General features: G+C 37.8%; 1 protein-coding gene across 1 annotated transcript in view; it reads right to left on the minus strand.

Moving 5' to 3' along the window:
* LOC123540319 (acetylcholinesterase-like) overlaps positions 1 to 16,571 on the minus strand; it is a 44,662-nt gene that overhangs the window by 7,176 nt on the left and 20,915 nt on the right. The window contains exons 6-9 of the mRNA XM_053526133.1: positions 16,333 to 16,498; positions 13,842 to 14,020; positions 8,972 to 9,098; positions 5,687 to 5,855 (exon numbers count right to left, since the gene is read on the minus strand). Coding sequence (XP_053382108.1) covers positions 5,687 to 5,855; positions 8,972 to 9,098; positions 13,842 to 14,020; positions 16,333 to 16,498 — 641 coding nt within the window. The remainder of the gene's footprint in view (positions 1 to 5,686; positions 5,856 to 8,971; positions 9,099 to 13,841; positions 14,021 to 16,332; positions 16,499 to 16,571) is intronic.

A 16,571-nucleotide genomic window follows, 5' to 3' on the forward strand; every position in this document is an offset into this window, starting at 1 on the left:
AACTGATGAGAACAATATGCATTTGCATTGTTAATTATGACGTAGTAAATGCGGTAGAATTTACTTCTGGTTTATGCAAACTGCAAAAATTAATTACTGCTTTTCTCGAAGGTTGCAGAAATAAACAAGGAGCTGCGTTCAATAAACGCTTGATGCCCCCGGTGGCATCCTTGTTGATATAAAGCAACCTAAGTCCAAAACGAGGTCAAGGTGAAACTGAGGTCAGGTGATGTTTGAAGATGAGGAATGGTCACAGGTTACATCTGTATTAGTATCAATTCAATCTTGTAAGCGGTATTGATGCTAGACGAAACGGTCCCATTTGGTTAACCAAGAAATGGCCCATATAAAGCAACCTAAGTCCAAAATGAGGTCAAGGTCAATGTCAAACTGAGGTCAGGTGATGTCTGAAGATGTAGAATGGTCACAGGTTACATCTGCATTAGGTCCCATTTAGTTAACCTCGTACGGATGGACGGACAGACAGACAGGACAATCACTATATGCCTCCCGCATCAGTAGATGCCGGGGGCATAAAAACGCAGAAATAAACTTGGCCCATTTTAGGACAAAACTGCAGAATTTTTTGCCCACAGAGTTAACCCGCTTTATGGTAAATATTGTAAATAACAAGAGCTCTCTCCATAGGATGACACATGCCCCCGATGGCACTTTGAATGAATAGTTATGGCCGATGTTAGAGTTTAGGACCTTTGACCTATGGACCTGGGTCTTGCGCGCGACATGTCGTCTTACTGTGGTACACATTCATGCCAAGTTATTTGAAAATCCATCCATGGATGACAAAGATATGGACCGGACACGCCCATCAATGCACTATCCTTTAACGCCTAAGTGTGACCTTGACCTTTGAGCTACGGACCTGGGTCTTGCGCGCGACACGTCGTCTTACTGTGGTACACATTCATGCCAAGTTATTTGAAAATCCATCCATGGCTGACAAAGATATGGACCGGACACGCCCATCAATGCACTATCCTTTAACGTCTAAGTGCGACCTTGACCTTTGAGCTACGGACCTGGGTCTTGCGCGCGACACGTCGTCTTACTGTGGTACACATTCATGCCAAGTTATTTGAAAATCCATCCATGGATGACAAAGATATGGACCGGACACGCCCATCAATGCACTATCCTTTAACGTCTAAGTGTGACCTTGACCTTTGAGCTACGGACCTGGGTCTTGCGCGCCACATGTCATCTTACTGTGGTACACATTCATGCCAAGTTATTTGAAAATCCATCCATGGATGACAAAGATATGGACCGGACACGCCCATCAATGCACTATCCTTTAATGTCTAAGTGTGACCTTGACCTTTGAGCTACGGACCTGGGTCTTGCGCGCGACATGTCGTCTTACTGTGGTAAACATTCATGCCAAGTTATTTGAAAATCCATCCATCGATGACAAAGATATGGACCGGACACGAAAATTGTGGACAGACTGACAGACCGACGGACGGACAGACGAACAGACGGTTCAAAAACTATATGCCTCCCTTCGGGGGCATAAAAAGTAACTGACAGAAAAGTAGAGGATCTCTATCTTCAGCTTGGTGGATTTCTGCCAAATTGTCAAGGAAACCATTTTGTTTTGTACGAGAACCAAACCTGCGACATTGACTTTTTTTGTAGTTTGGTACTCTTAAAAGAAATATGACACAAAGAGTTACCCCCCTTTAAGTAAGGAAAATTAACAAAAATAAAATCAATCTTTGCTACACGTAACATCGTAACAACTGCCTCTAGGACAAATAGTTGAATGCTGCTCAATTCAATTATAATATAGACTAAACCCTCTGCTAGGCTTAACACACTGCCAGGCTAAACACTTACCTGGCTGAACACACTGACAGGCTAAACACTCTGCCAGGCTTAACACACTGCCAGGCTATACACTCTACTAGGCTAAACACTTTGCCTGGTTAAACACTCTGCCTAGCTAAACATGCTAAGCTAAACACACTGCCAGGCTATACACTATGCCTGGCTAAACATTCTGTCAGGCTAAACACACTGCCAGGCTATACACTATGCCAGGCTAAACACACTGCCAGGCTATACACTATGCCTGGCTAAACACTCTGCCAGGCTATACACTATGCCTGGCTAAACACTCTGCCAGGCTAAACACACTGCCAGGCTAAACACTATGCCTGGCTAAACACTCTGCCAGGCTAAACACACTGCCAGGCTAAACACTATGCCTGGCTAAACACTCTGCCAGGCTAAACACACTGCCAGGCTATACACTACGCCTGGGATGTAGAATATTTTCAAGAAAGGAAGCTCCATAAAGCTTGAACAGAGGAAGCTCCATAAAGCTTGAACAGAGGAAGCTCCATAAAGCTTGAACAGAGGAAGCTCCATAAAGCTTGAACAGAGGAAGCTCCATAAAGCTTGAACAGAGGAAACTCCATAAAGCTTGAACAGAGGAAGCTCCATAAAGCTTGAACAGAGGAAACTCCATAAAGCTTGAACAGAGGAAACTCCATAAAGCTTGAACAGAGGAAGCTCCATAAAGCTTGAACAGAGGAAACTCCATAAAACTTGAACAGAGGAAGCTCCATAAAGCTTGAACAGAGGAAGTTCCATAAGGCTTGAACAGAGGAAACTTCATAAAGCTTGAACAGAGGAAGTTCCATAAAGTTTGAACAGAGGAAGTTCCATAAAGCTTGAACAGAGGAAACTCCATAAAGCTTGAACAGAGGAAGTTCCATAAAGCTTGAACAGAGGAAGTTCCATAAAGCTTGAACAGAGGAAGTTCCATAAAGCTGTAAGGAAGCATCATTTTCTAGCAAACATCTTAATCCTTTGGCTGGGGTGTAGCTGACAATAATGCCATTTCCTAACATAGTCTAAATCTTCTGTCTGGGACCTTATAGTATATAAACCCTGAGTCAGAGAAGTTAGTGAACAAGCTGATCATGTATTCACTGATATCTGGGACCTTACAGTGTAGATATCCCGAGTCAGAGAAGTTAGTGACAAAAGCTGACGTAGTCATAACTGATATCTTGGAACTTACAGTGTACATATCCTGAGTGAAAAGTTAGTAACAGCTGATCATGTATTCACTGATATCTGGGACCTTATAGTGTACATACCTCGAGTCAGAGAAGTTAGTGAAAAAGCTGACTGTGTATTCACTGATATCTTGGAACTTACAGTGTAATACCCAGAGTCGAGAAGTTAGTGAAACAAGCTGATCATGTATTCACTGTAATCTGTGGACCTTACAGATGTACATACCCGAGTCAGAGAAGTTAGTAAACAAGCTGATCATGTATTCACTGATATCTGGACTTACAGTTACATACCCAGAGTCAGAGAAGTTGTAAACAAGCTGATCATGTATTCACTGATATCTGGGACCTTACAGTGTACATACCCAGAGTCAGAGAAGTTAGTAAACAAGCTATCATGTATTCACTGATATCTGGGACCTTACAGTGTACATACCCAGAGCAGAGAAGTTAGTAAACAAGCAATCATGTATTCACTGATATCTGGGACCTTACAGTGTACATACCCAGAGCAGAGAAGTTAGTAAACAAGCAAATCATGTATTCACTGATATCTGGGACCTTACAGTTACATACCCAGAGCAGAGAAGTTAGTAAACAAGCAAATCATGTATCACTGATATCTGGGACCTTACATGTACATACCTCGAGAGTTAAACAAGCAACAGTATCACTGTATCTGGACCTACAGGTAATACCCAGATTCAAGAAGTTAGTAACACAATCAGTATCACATTCTGGACCTTACAGTGTAATACCCGAGACAGAGAAGTTAGTGAACAAGCTGATCATGTATTCACTGATATCTGGACCTTACAGTGTAATACCCTGAGCAGAGAAGTTAGTGAACAAGCTGATCATGTATTCACTGATATCTGGGACCTTACAGTGTACATACCCCGAGTCAGAGAATGTTATAAACAAGCAGAATCATTGTATTCACTGATATACTGGGACCAGTTACAGTGTACTGGATTAACCCAGATTCAGAGAAGTTAGTAAACAAGCAAATCATGTATTCACTGATATCTGGGACCTTACAGTGTACATACCCAGATTCAGAGAAGTTAGTAAACAAGCAAATCATGTATTCATTGATATCTTGGACCTTACAGTGTACATACCCAGAGACAGAGAAGTTAGTAAACAAGCAAATCATGTATTCACTGATATCTTGGACCTTACAGTGTACATACCCAGAGACAGAGAAGTTAGTAAACAAGCTGATCATGTATTCACTGATATCTGGGACCTTACAGTGTACATACCCAGAGTCAGAGAAGTTAGTAAACAAGCAAATCATGTATTCACTGATATCTTGGACCTTACAGTGTACATACCCAGAGACAGAGAAGTTAGTAAACAAGCACATCATGTATTCACTGATATCTTGGACCTTACAGTGTACATACCCAGAGACAGAGAAGTTAGTAAACAAGCACATCATGTATTCACTGATATCTTGGACCTTACAGTGTATATACCCAGAGACAGAGAAGTTAGTGAACAAGCTGATCATGTATTCACTGATATCTGGGACCTTACAGTGTACATACCCTGAGTCAGAAAAGTTAGTGAACAAGCTGACTTTGTATTCACTGATATCTTGGAACTTACAGATTACATACCCCGAGTCAGAGAAGTTAGTAAACAAGCTGATCATGTATTCACTGATATCTGGGACCTTACAGTGTACATACCCCGAGTCAGAGAAGTTAGTGAACAAGCTGATCATGTATTCACTGATATCTGGGACCTTACAGTGTACATACCCCGAGTCAGAGAAGTTAGTGAAAAAGCTGACTGTGTATTCACTGATATCTTGGAACTTACAGTGTATATACCCAGAGTCAGAGAAGTTAGTGAACAAGCTGATCATGTATTCACTGATATCTTGGACCTTACAGATTACATACCCAGAGTCAGAGAAGTTAGTAAACAAGCAAATCATGTATTCACTGATATCTGGGACCTTACAGTGTACATACCCAGAGTCAGAGAAGTTTGTAAACAAGCTGATCATGTATTCACTGATATCTGGGACCTTACAGTGTACATACCCAGAGTCAGAGAAGTTAGTAAACAAGCAAATCATGTATTCACTGATATCTTGGACCTTACAGTGTATATACCCAGAGTCAGAGAAGTTAGTGAACAAGCTGATCATGTATTCACTGATATCTGGGACCTTACAGTGTACATACCCTGAGTCAGAAAAGTTAGTGAACAAGCTGATCATGTATTCACTGATATCTGGGACCTTACAGTGTACATACCCAGAGTCAGAGAAGTTAGTAAACAAGCAAATCATGTATTCACTGATATCTGGGACCTTACAGTGTACATACCCAGATTCAGAGAAGTTAGTAAACAAGCAAATCATGTATTCACTGATATCTGGGACCTTACAGTGTACATACCCAGAGTCAGAGAAGTCAGTAAACAAGCAAATCATGTATTCACTGATATCTTGGACCTTACAGTGTACATACCCAGAGACAGAGAAGTTAGTAAACAAGCAAATCATGTATTCACTGATATCTTGGACCTTACAGAGTACATACCCAGAGACAGAGAAGTTAGTAAACAAGCTGATCATGTATTCACTGATATCTGGGACCTTACAGTGTACATACCCTGAGTCAGAAAAGTTAGTGAACAAGCTGATCATGTATTCACTGATGTTTCTATCACTGAAGTCTATGTCGTACTCCTGTCTGGGATACACACCAAAGAGATCTGTGTAAGTCTTGTTTATGTATGGGAAACCAAACAAGTACTGTAACTCTTGTCCATGGGCTATACCTGTAATTGTAATAAAAACTGGTCAGAGTAATCTACCTTAACATTGTTTCTTAAGTCAATTATTTGAGTAGATTTTGATTTAGTGTCACAGGTTGAGAAAAACATGTAGCCAGACAGGGATTCAAACCCAGGCTCTTGGAATACCATTCAATGCTCTACCAACCAAGTTACTTCGCCACTTACACATTTTCTCACCATTTTAATATTCAAGTCCTATAATGTGACATACTCCCCAACTACATGAAACTTGATGGGACAGAGAACAAGGTGAACATGATTTTGGTGCATATACAGTGATGGTCCAATGTTGAATGCCAAATGTCACAGGGTGAGAAAAAATGTGCAGCCACACAGGGACTCAAACCCAGGGTCTCTGAATATGGTTCAAATGCTCTAATGACTGAGTTACCTGGCCTCCTACACATTTTCTCTCTGTTCATTTATTCAGGTCCTATACCATAATATGAAGATCCTCTAACTTACCTGTTGCCATATTTTGAACATCATATTGGTTGATAAGAAGATAAGAATATCTTTATTTGTTATCTCCAAATTTATTTGTTTTTTTTTTTGTTTCCTTTTTAGGTATTTTTTAGGGATCTACCTTTCTATCAAATTTATATAATATTGATAACACAGCAAGCAGCAAAAACATAAAAACAAGAGGGCCATGAAGGCCCTGTATCGCTCACCTGACCTACTGACCTAAAGATCATCAAGATCAACATTCTGACCCAAGTTTCATTAAGATATGGTCATAAATGTAGCCTCTAAAGTGTAAACTAGCTTTTCCTTTGATTTGACCCGGTGACCTAGTTTTTGACCCCGGATGACCCAGATTCAAACCTGACCTAAAGATTATCAAGATTAACATTCTGATTAAGTTTCATGAAGATACAGTCATAAATGTGGCCTCTAGAATGTTAACAAGCTTTTCCTTTGATTTGACCTAGTTTTTGACCCCACCTGACCCAGATTTAAACTTGACCTATAGATCATCAAGATTAACATTCTGACCAAGTTTCATTAAGATATGGTCATAAATGTGGCCTCTACAGTGTTAACTAGCTTTTCCTTTGATTTGACCTAGTGACCTAGTTTTGACCCTACATGACCCAGATTCAAAACAGACCTTGAGATCATCAAAATTAACATTCTGACCAAGTTTCATGAAGATATAGTCTTAAATATGACCTCTACAGTGTTAACAAGCTTTTCCTTTTATTTGACCTGGTGACCTAGTTTTTGATCCCAGATGAGCCAATATCGAACTCGTCCAAGATTTTATTGAGGGTAACATTCTAACCAAGTTTCATTAAGATTGGGCCAAAATTGTGACCTCCAGAGTGTTAACAAGCTTTTCCTTTGATTTGACCTGGTGACCTAGTGTTTGACCCCAGATGACCCAATATCAAACTCATCCAAGATTTTATTAAGGGTAACATTCTGACCAAGTTTCATTAAGATTAGGTCAAAATTGTGACCTCTAGAGTGTTAACAAGCTTTACCTTCGATTTGACCTGGTGACCTAGTTTTTGACCCCAGATGACCCAATAGCGAACTCATCCAAGATTTTATTGAGGGTAACATTCTGACCAAGTTTCATTTAGATTAGGTCAAAATTGTGACCTCTAGAGTGTTAACAAGCTTTTCCTTTGATCTGACCTGGAGACCTAGTTTTTGAACCCAGATGACCCAATATCGAAATCGCCCAAGATTTTATTAAGGGTAACATTCTGACCAAGTTTCATTAAGATTAGGTCAAAACTGTGACCTCTAGAGCGTTAACAGTCAAATTGTTGACGACGAACGGACGGACGACGATGGACACAGGGAGATCACAAAAGCTAACCTTGAGCACTTCGTGCTCAGGTGAGCTAAAAACTCAGCCAAGTCTTAACTTTAAAAGGTATGAATGAAAATGTGGCACAAGATATAATTATCTAGGTACATTACATATAAGTTTAAAATTAAGTTGACAAACTCCTTTCTCCAATTTGAACTGCTGTTACTGCACAACAGCACTTCATTGCAACGTAAGACCTGTGTGCCACTATACCACACAAGATTATCTTGTCAAACATTTATAATAATCAAATCTAATTTATAGCCAAGCAGCAGTATCTGATACTGGGAATGTATCGTAATGGGATTTGGAAATAAAAAACTGAATATAAAAAATCAGATGTTACAGCCAGTTAATATTCTATCGTCTATAGATATTTTCACTGGAATTTATACCTCTGCTTGTTGGAATTTCTGGAGATATAGTTGAACACATATACATGTTTTGTTATACCTGATCCTATAATAAAAGATGTCGACCCTTTGCCAAGTTTAATTACTTTCAGGTTTACTGAAAACAGGAGCAGTAGGTAAGAAGACAAGGCAGTCGGAAAGACAGCTAATTGCCCCGCCACTGTTAGGGATACTGAAATCTTTGACCTTGAGCTGTGACCTTGACCTTGAACTGACATGGCTGAGCCATGAATTCTGCACATCATCTTCATGAGGTGATCATTTGACCCAAGTTTCATGAAAATCCTTTAAGGGGTCTAGGAGATACAGAGCTCAAACCTTTGATCTTGAGTTGTGACCCTGACCTTGAGTTGACATGGCTGACTCATGAGTTTTTGATGAGGTGATCATTTGACCCAAGTTTGATGAGATTCCTTCAAGGGGTTTAGAAGATACAGAGTGGACACAAAATGGAAGGCTCAAACTTTTAACCTTGAGTTGTGACCTTGACCTTGAACCAACATGGCTGACTCATGGGTTCAGCACATCATCTTGATGAGGTGATCATTTGACCCAAGTTTCATGAAAATTTTTCAAGGGATTTTGGAGATACAGAGCGGACACAAAATGTTACGAAAGGATGGAAGGATGGAAGACAGGATGTAAAGACGGAAGGATGGATGGAGACCATTCCTATAACCCCCCACCACTCGTGGTGGGGGATTAATAATGTGAGAACTGTGACAGGTAACATACACCTGAAAGCAATGCCAACAGGAATGCATACAGTGATGACGACAATGCTTTGAAAAGTCAAGGAAACAATCAGTCACTGTCTCTAGTTAACTGTTCAAGAGTAATTTTAGTAGCGTTTATACCTCTCCATGTTGGTAGAAAGTCGTATCTAGATTTATAGTTGAATACGTATAAGTATGTCTTGTTGTATAGATTCTGGGCTCGGATTGATTCATCCATACCAGTACCAAACAAATAGTCTGACATCATCTGGAACAGACATGTATATAATGGTTAGGTTTAACGTTAATTTCAGTGTACTCTCTGACATCATCTGGAACAGACATGTATATAATGGTTAGGTTTAACGTTAATTTCAGTGTACTCTCTGACATCATCTGGAACAGACATGTATACAATAGTTAGGTTTAACGTTAATTTCAGTGTAATCCATGTGGCTATTATATCTTTCAGATATCACTCTATTTAGCATTGTGTGTGTCTGTTCGGGTTTAACGTCTTTTTCAACAATTTTTCAGTCATATAAACGACGGTGTCTACTTGTAGCAGTGAGCACAATGCCCAACTTTATAGTGCTGCCTCACTCCGTAAACACGTGGCATGATACCCCACCCAGTCACATTATACTAACACCGGGCTAACCAGTCCTAGCACTATCCTCTTAATGCTGAGCGCCAAGCGAGGAAGCTACTTGTACCATTTTTCACGTCTTTGGTATGACGCGGCCGGGGATCGAACCACTCTATTTAGCATTTCATATCTTACAGTGAGATATATAAATGCTGTAAAACCATTAAATTAGCCTGAACTTTATTGCTAATATTTACTAATTACCTACCTTAGAATTCAAAGTTTTCTAGACAAATTTTACAAGTGAATCTAGATATCTTTATGTCTGTGTGGGGGAGGGAATAGGGGCGAGGGAGGTAGGAGGAGAGAGGTCAGCATTTATACTGGTGTATATAGTAGAACATGTATATCCTGACAGAATGTAGATACAAGAGCTGTCTGATGACAGCGCGCTCGACTATTCGAAGAATTGATTGAAGAATGGGGTCAAAATATTTCCACGGATATTCAGACAAAAGAAATAAATAGATTAGACAAACAATGTTCCTGTATTACTTTGATTTCGATAAGTCTTGCACTAAATGGCAATATATGAGGCAATATCAAAGTCCAAAAAGGGCCATAATTCAGTCAAAATAGTTATGTACTCTTGCCTACAGATGGAAATCATAATGATAAACAAGTGTTCAAAGTTTAAAAGCCATATGTCAAATAGTTTTGACAAAACATGGACTTGTATGAAAACAGAACCAATTTCAAAGTCCAAAAAGGGCCATAATTCAGCCAAAATAGATGACAGAGTTATTTTCTCTTTCCTACTGATAGAGACTATTATACTAAACAAGTGATAAAAGTTTCAAAGCCATATATCAAACACTTTACAAAAAATATGAACTGGTATGAAAAACTTAACCAAGATTTCTAAGTCAAAAGGGGCCATAATTCAGCCAAAATCCTTGATGGAGTTATGTACTCTTGCCTATAACTGGACATGGTGATGGTAAACAAGTGTTGAAAATTTCAAAGCTTTATCTTAAAAGACTTTGTCAAAATATGAACTGGTACGAAAAACTTAACCATGATTTCTAAGTCAAAAGGGGCCATAATTCAGCCAAAATCCTTGATGGAGTTATGTACTCTTGCCTATAACTGGCCATGGTGATGGTAAACAAGTGCTGAAAGTTTCAAAGCTTTATCTTAAAAGACTTTGTCAAAATATGAACTGGTACGAAAAACTTAACCATGATTTCTAAGTCAAAAGGGGCCATAATTCAGCCAAAATCCTTGATGGAGTTATGTGCTCTTGCCTATAACTGGCCATGATGATGGTTAACAAGTGTTGAAAGTTTCAAAGCTTTATCTCAAAAGACTTTGTCAAAATGTGGACTGGTACGAAAAACTTAACCAAGGTGTGACGCCGACGCCGACACCGACGCCGACGCCGACACCGACGCCGACGCCGTGGTGAGTAGGATAGCTCTACTTATTCTTCGAATAGTCGAGCTAAAAAACAATTGAAGGCTGGAGTTGGGAAGGGGTTCATAAATTTGGGGTGTGTATTTCTGAGGGTTCGTATAGACTAACCAAACAAAAATTCTCAGGACTTCTAAAAGGACCTTTCCATATTTTCTCCATATTTCTATGAACACTTTAAAAAGCAGTGTGCCACTAAATGAGATCTTAGATTCCAAAACAGAGTTTTGAGGTAAGAAACATATTTTAATAGGTTGTCCTAGGGCAGGCAGACTATAATAGCCACCAGATTTACAATGAACATTTTCTCACCGCTTCTTCACGCAGTTAGTAAGAATTGTACCTTTATTTTGCGGCCCCTAACCAAAGGTGACCCTATCTGCCCCATCATATGCAGTGCATGGATCAAAGCGCCAGCCCTACCTGCCTTACAATGACAATATAAAAACAAATTCATGTACATCTAATTTCATGACTTCTATTTGTGACTATTTCTAAATTTCCATATTTGCCATCTGGTTTTGAAGATTAGTACATTAATTATAGGCGATTTTGTACCTGTGATTATATCTGAATGAGCAACAGCATATGCAGTTCCCATGTCTATTTTTGATACTCTCTCAATTATCTTCTGAATTTCATTCCATAATGTTTTGACTTTATCGCAATACCAGAATAGACGAGCAAGAGTTTCTCTTTTACTTTTGTATATTCGACGTAAACTGTTAGAAACTTTCGTGATAGCTTATCGAGAAAATAACGTTGTAAATGCTTGAACTTAAACTTTTTGCTTTTTGATGACGACACGGAAGAATATATATTTCTCAATATTGTATTCCAATTTATTTGATCTGCAATAGTTATTTTTCTTTCCCATTGTGATTTGCTGGGCAGTATTTTGCTTGTTACAGTAATAACTAGCTGTTTGATAATATCTTTAAGTTTTAAATTCTGTGGACAAATTGATTCTTCACATTTACTAAAAAACAGTTAAATTCTTTTTTTGTAAATGCATCTTTTTATTCAAAATTGAATTTAGAGTTTTCAGAATATCTACTAACTCTTGTGGAATAGCCTGTGGAAATCTGAATTATATTAATTTTCTTGTCTATACTTTCAAATAATGTTTGGATAATTCAGAGCTCCAGATAAGGTTTTGTGCAATTAGTAACGGTACTACCTGATATTTTGTGAAATTAGTAACGGTACTACCTGATATTTGTGAAATTAGTAACGTAACTACCTGATATTTTGTGAAATTAGTAACGGTACTACCTGATATTTTGTGAAATTAGTAACGGTACTACCTGATATTTTGTGAAATTAGTAACGTAACTACCTGATATTTTGTGAAATTAGTAATGGTACTACCTGATATTTTGTGAAATTCGTAACGGTACTACCTGATATTTTTGTGAAATTAGTAATGGTAGTTCCAGATAACAGACAAAAATAAGCTGCAATCATCAACTCAACTTTAGGAAGAAGTGGGAAAGATTTTTTTCTACCTGAACGCTGTTGAGTGATTTGAAAGGTGGCTATAATTTTCTTCTAAAATTACATATATTCAAAATCAATTCATCGATGGAAATCAGTTAGATTTAACATAATAATACATTAAATGTCGCCCTTTTACCATTGATGACAAAGAAATGTGTACAATATTCCATTTAATTGCACGGTTACAGCAATTTCTTTATAAGATATTGTTTTTTGCTCTTGAACATGCTGACAATAAAGCAAAGTGTCAAACACGTAACCGCAGTGCTAATTGGCTGAACACAATCGACTGTAGTGTATCGGATAATCTGATTCGCTTTCACACTTTTCGGGGAAAACCTCGCAAGTACCTGAAGTAGGCGGAGCTTAAATTATGCGTTTGGCGTGTGTTTAGTGTATTCCACACTCATTTTGACACCGTGCAAATTGTCAACAGTCCGGATAGCGTTGATTAGTGCAACTTGGGGCAGACATGCAATTTGGCTCGATCTTCCTTTGAAATTTGTAATACTGTTTACATGTCATACTGATACGGCCACATTTTAAAATAAATTCATATCCGACCTCTAACAAATTCGTAATTATGAAAATACAGCCCTTATCTGGAGCTCTGTCAGATATTGTGTTCCAATTATGATTCTCAAAATGTATAATCTTATACACTATTTTTATTTGTAGCGCATTTAAAAAATATTTTATTGAATAAAGGTTTTAACCACTGTAACAGTTAAATTTTTCTCTTCTTAGGGTTTCTCTTGCAATAAGGGTTGATTCCCATCCGATAACTTTTTCTAGCTGAAAAACACATTTATCTGGTATACCTCTAGTTTCAGCTTCATATGTAATCACTGAAAATACATACTGGGTATGTTTTAATAAGCATTATCTTGCCTTGTAAAGTTAGCGCTCTAGCTTTCCATACATGCAAATATGACATAATTCTACTTATTTTAAAGAGCCATATTTCATCATCATTTACAAAAAAATCCATGAGTAATGCCAAGAGTTTATCTCCAAGTTATTTCTTTGTGTTTCGGCTTTTTGTTTTTTTTAGCTTTCCTATAAAAAGTCCCTTAGTCTCAATTTGTTTATTCATTTTTGCACCAGACGATTTTTCATATAATTCTAGAACATCAAATATTGCTGTCAAGTCTTGTTCAATTTTTGCAAAAAGTTGTGTGTCATCAACATACTGATTGATTCTGGCTGGTTCCAGGCAACCTTGGTTATCAGAAACTGGATGTGAAATACCTTTAATACTGGTATTGTTTCGAATTGAAAATGCCAATATATATCTGTTCCACTCACTGATATTACGACCTTCAATATACCCCTTCTAATTTTTAATTTGTGCTGATAAACAACCAATCAGATATTGGTCTCTATAAAGTTTTAAAACTTTGGGCTCTTGGTTCTATTTAAAGATTATTGAGGAAAGTATGTACTAACTTCTATAGCCTCCTGTCTGATCCAGGAATAGTTCTGTCTCTGTGGCCAGTAGGAATATTCAAATCTCAACGCTTCCATTCCATTAATCATGTCAGCTACACCTCGGTCTCGCAAAAACTCAAGTAATATATTATCAAACTGTGTGGGCGACATTCCTGACTCCAGGGAAGGCATGTTGGCTGAAAGTGTAACAATTACAGCAGCTGTGGTTTTGTAAAATAAATAAAAAAAATGTGAGCAATATTTAAGCTAAACTACTCCAGGCAGTTATTAAACCAAAACACAAAAAGTTGAAAAGCATCCAAAATACAGTATAGTAAAAACAAACAATACATAAATTCAACAAACAGCAGGCTTAACTGTATAATAATTTGTTAGTCAAGAAAGGGACAAAACTTTTATTATAGTCAAGAAAGACTTATACAATTTAAAGTTACTTTCCATAATATTAAAGTCATTTTCAACATTCAACAAAATGTTAGATCTTGATATCAGACCAGGCAATTTGCAGTTATCAAGTTTAAATTTCATTCCGTTACTTTGTAACAGCTTATTTTCTATGGAGGACTTAAGATATAGTGAAATTGAAAGTAGACTGATATCCCAGAATGATATGATATATTTATGTAAATAATTTCAAATCTCAATTAGATTTTGGTTAGAAAAATTTGATTTTTCTAGAGGTCTACTGTGTTATTCATACAATCACTAAGTGTCGTCGACGACAGTTAGTCAAATTCCGTTAATATATCAAAAAGTATACTTATTATAACCTTTATCAGTGCGTCAGGATTGAAAGTTATATAACTTGACCACCTTAATCATACATGCCATACGTCCCGGACTGTCCGGGATTGTCCCGGAAATCACATGCTCGTCCCGGTGTCCCGGACAGTGTTGAAATGTCCCGGAAAATTAAAAGTACAGAAAAACAAAAATAACCCCCTCAAAAAACTAATTTTTTCCTGCCTATAAATTGTTGAATTTTACATGAATAAAACACAATAAACAGTCACCCGTGTCACATTGTTTATTTCTTATTATCCGATAATCAGTTTCATGCCCTCGAGCTGGACACATGTTGATTGAGCTAGCTCCGATCACCACTTATATTGCCACCGCGATCTTTTGATGACCCAGATTAATTTACAGTCAGCTATTTTGATGACCCTGATTATGAATTGCCAAAATTATGCAATCAGTAACAGTTTTATGATAATTTAATATTAGGAACAATAGCCGAAAATCTCATTTTTAGCACGTGGGCAGTGAAGCTACATGTAGCCTTGATTGGAAGAAATGGCTGAAAACGGTCAATTAAACGATAATTATTTTAAAAGGTTGTAATCTTTTAAAATGTAGATTGATTGTTACACATATTCTAAATTAAACTTTTGATTACTGAATGCCTTTGCAGGCCGATCCTTGAAAATTGATCCAACCCGAATTATTTTATATCGATTTTATCTACAAGATTTATTTCATTCCTTTGAGGATTCCATTTTATTAATGATTAGGTAAACTTTTAAGCTTTAAAAAGATGACCAGGTTAATTCTTCGTATATAGCAAGTCTCCCAATTCAGTTCATCTCGGGAACGCAACCAATTCACGTGCCGAACTACAGACGTAAATTACGCTATTTACCTCCCTTAGAAAGCTAGTCTAAGACGACATTTGCAACAAATTATTCCTAAGCGAGGGAACAATGTTTATCTCCGGAAACTGCATATAATTTTATGATATTTATGCATGAAACAGACAAATACGAATGTCACGGTGTATGTCTCGGACAAAGGGTAAAAATCCCGCAAATTTGAACTCAGAATCCCGGAAAGGTCCGGAAAAATTATGGCATGTATGCCTTAATCAAAAATAACTTTTTTCTTCACCAAATTCAATCAAACTATGGAATGCACCTTTAAAATGGTTTGATGAGTTTGGTTAACATTACAAGATGTTTGAGGTCATATGACACTTTCCAGCTTCTGACACTGGAGAGAGACTCTAGGCAACCTCCAAGAATTATTTCAGGTGGAGAGAGTCTCTAGGCAACCTCCAAGAATTATTTCAGGTGACAGTGGAGAGAGACTCTAGGCAACCTCCAAGAATTATTTCAGGTGGAGAGAGACTCTAGACAACCTCCAAGAATTATTTCAGGTGAAAAGAGACCCTGATTGCCCTAAAAGAATTATTGCAGTCACTAGTGCCTGGGCAGAACCACCAAACCTTCTGTACACTAGCATTAAATTCAACCTATTTAACCTAAGGAGTTATCTAAATTGCTTACTTAAGCAGAGCCAATGACAAAATGGTGAATGAGATATGATCTTTCAAGCAAAAGTTAAACCAAGATTAAGTAGAATAGATGTATGATATTTTGTGTCAATATTTCTAACATCTAAGTTCAGACACAAAAAAATTGATAAAAACACATAAACATCATTCTGTCTATTAACTATAATATAATTAAGATAAAGTTTGTTTGCTTACGAATGAAATATGATCCGTCATCTTTGACTAGTCCTGCCATAACCCGCAGTCTCTGGAACCGCCCCTGCTCCCTCATAGACTTGGGGGGATCTGTTAGGAATGCATACTGTGACCCCTGATGTGGACCATCCACCACTGGTCCCCATGGATTTCCTACTGTACCTTGCTGTAATATAGGAAAACTTCTATAGCCTATACATGTCTGCTACCCTGCTGTAATATAGGAACACTTCTATAGC

This window comes from Mercenaria mercenaria, chromosome 16 (genome assembly GCF_021730395.1).
Source record: "Mercenaria mercenaria strain notata chromosome 16, MADL_Memer_1, whole genome shotgun sequence".
Taxonomy (NCBI): Eukaryota; Metazoa; Mollusca; class Bivalvia; order Venerida; family Veneridae; genus Mercenaria; species Mercenaria mercenaria.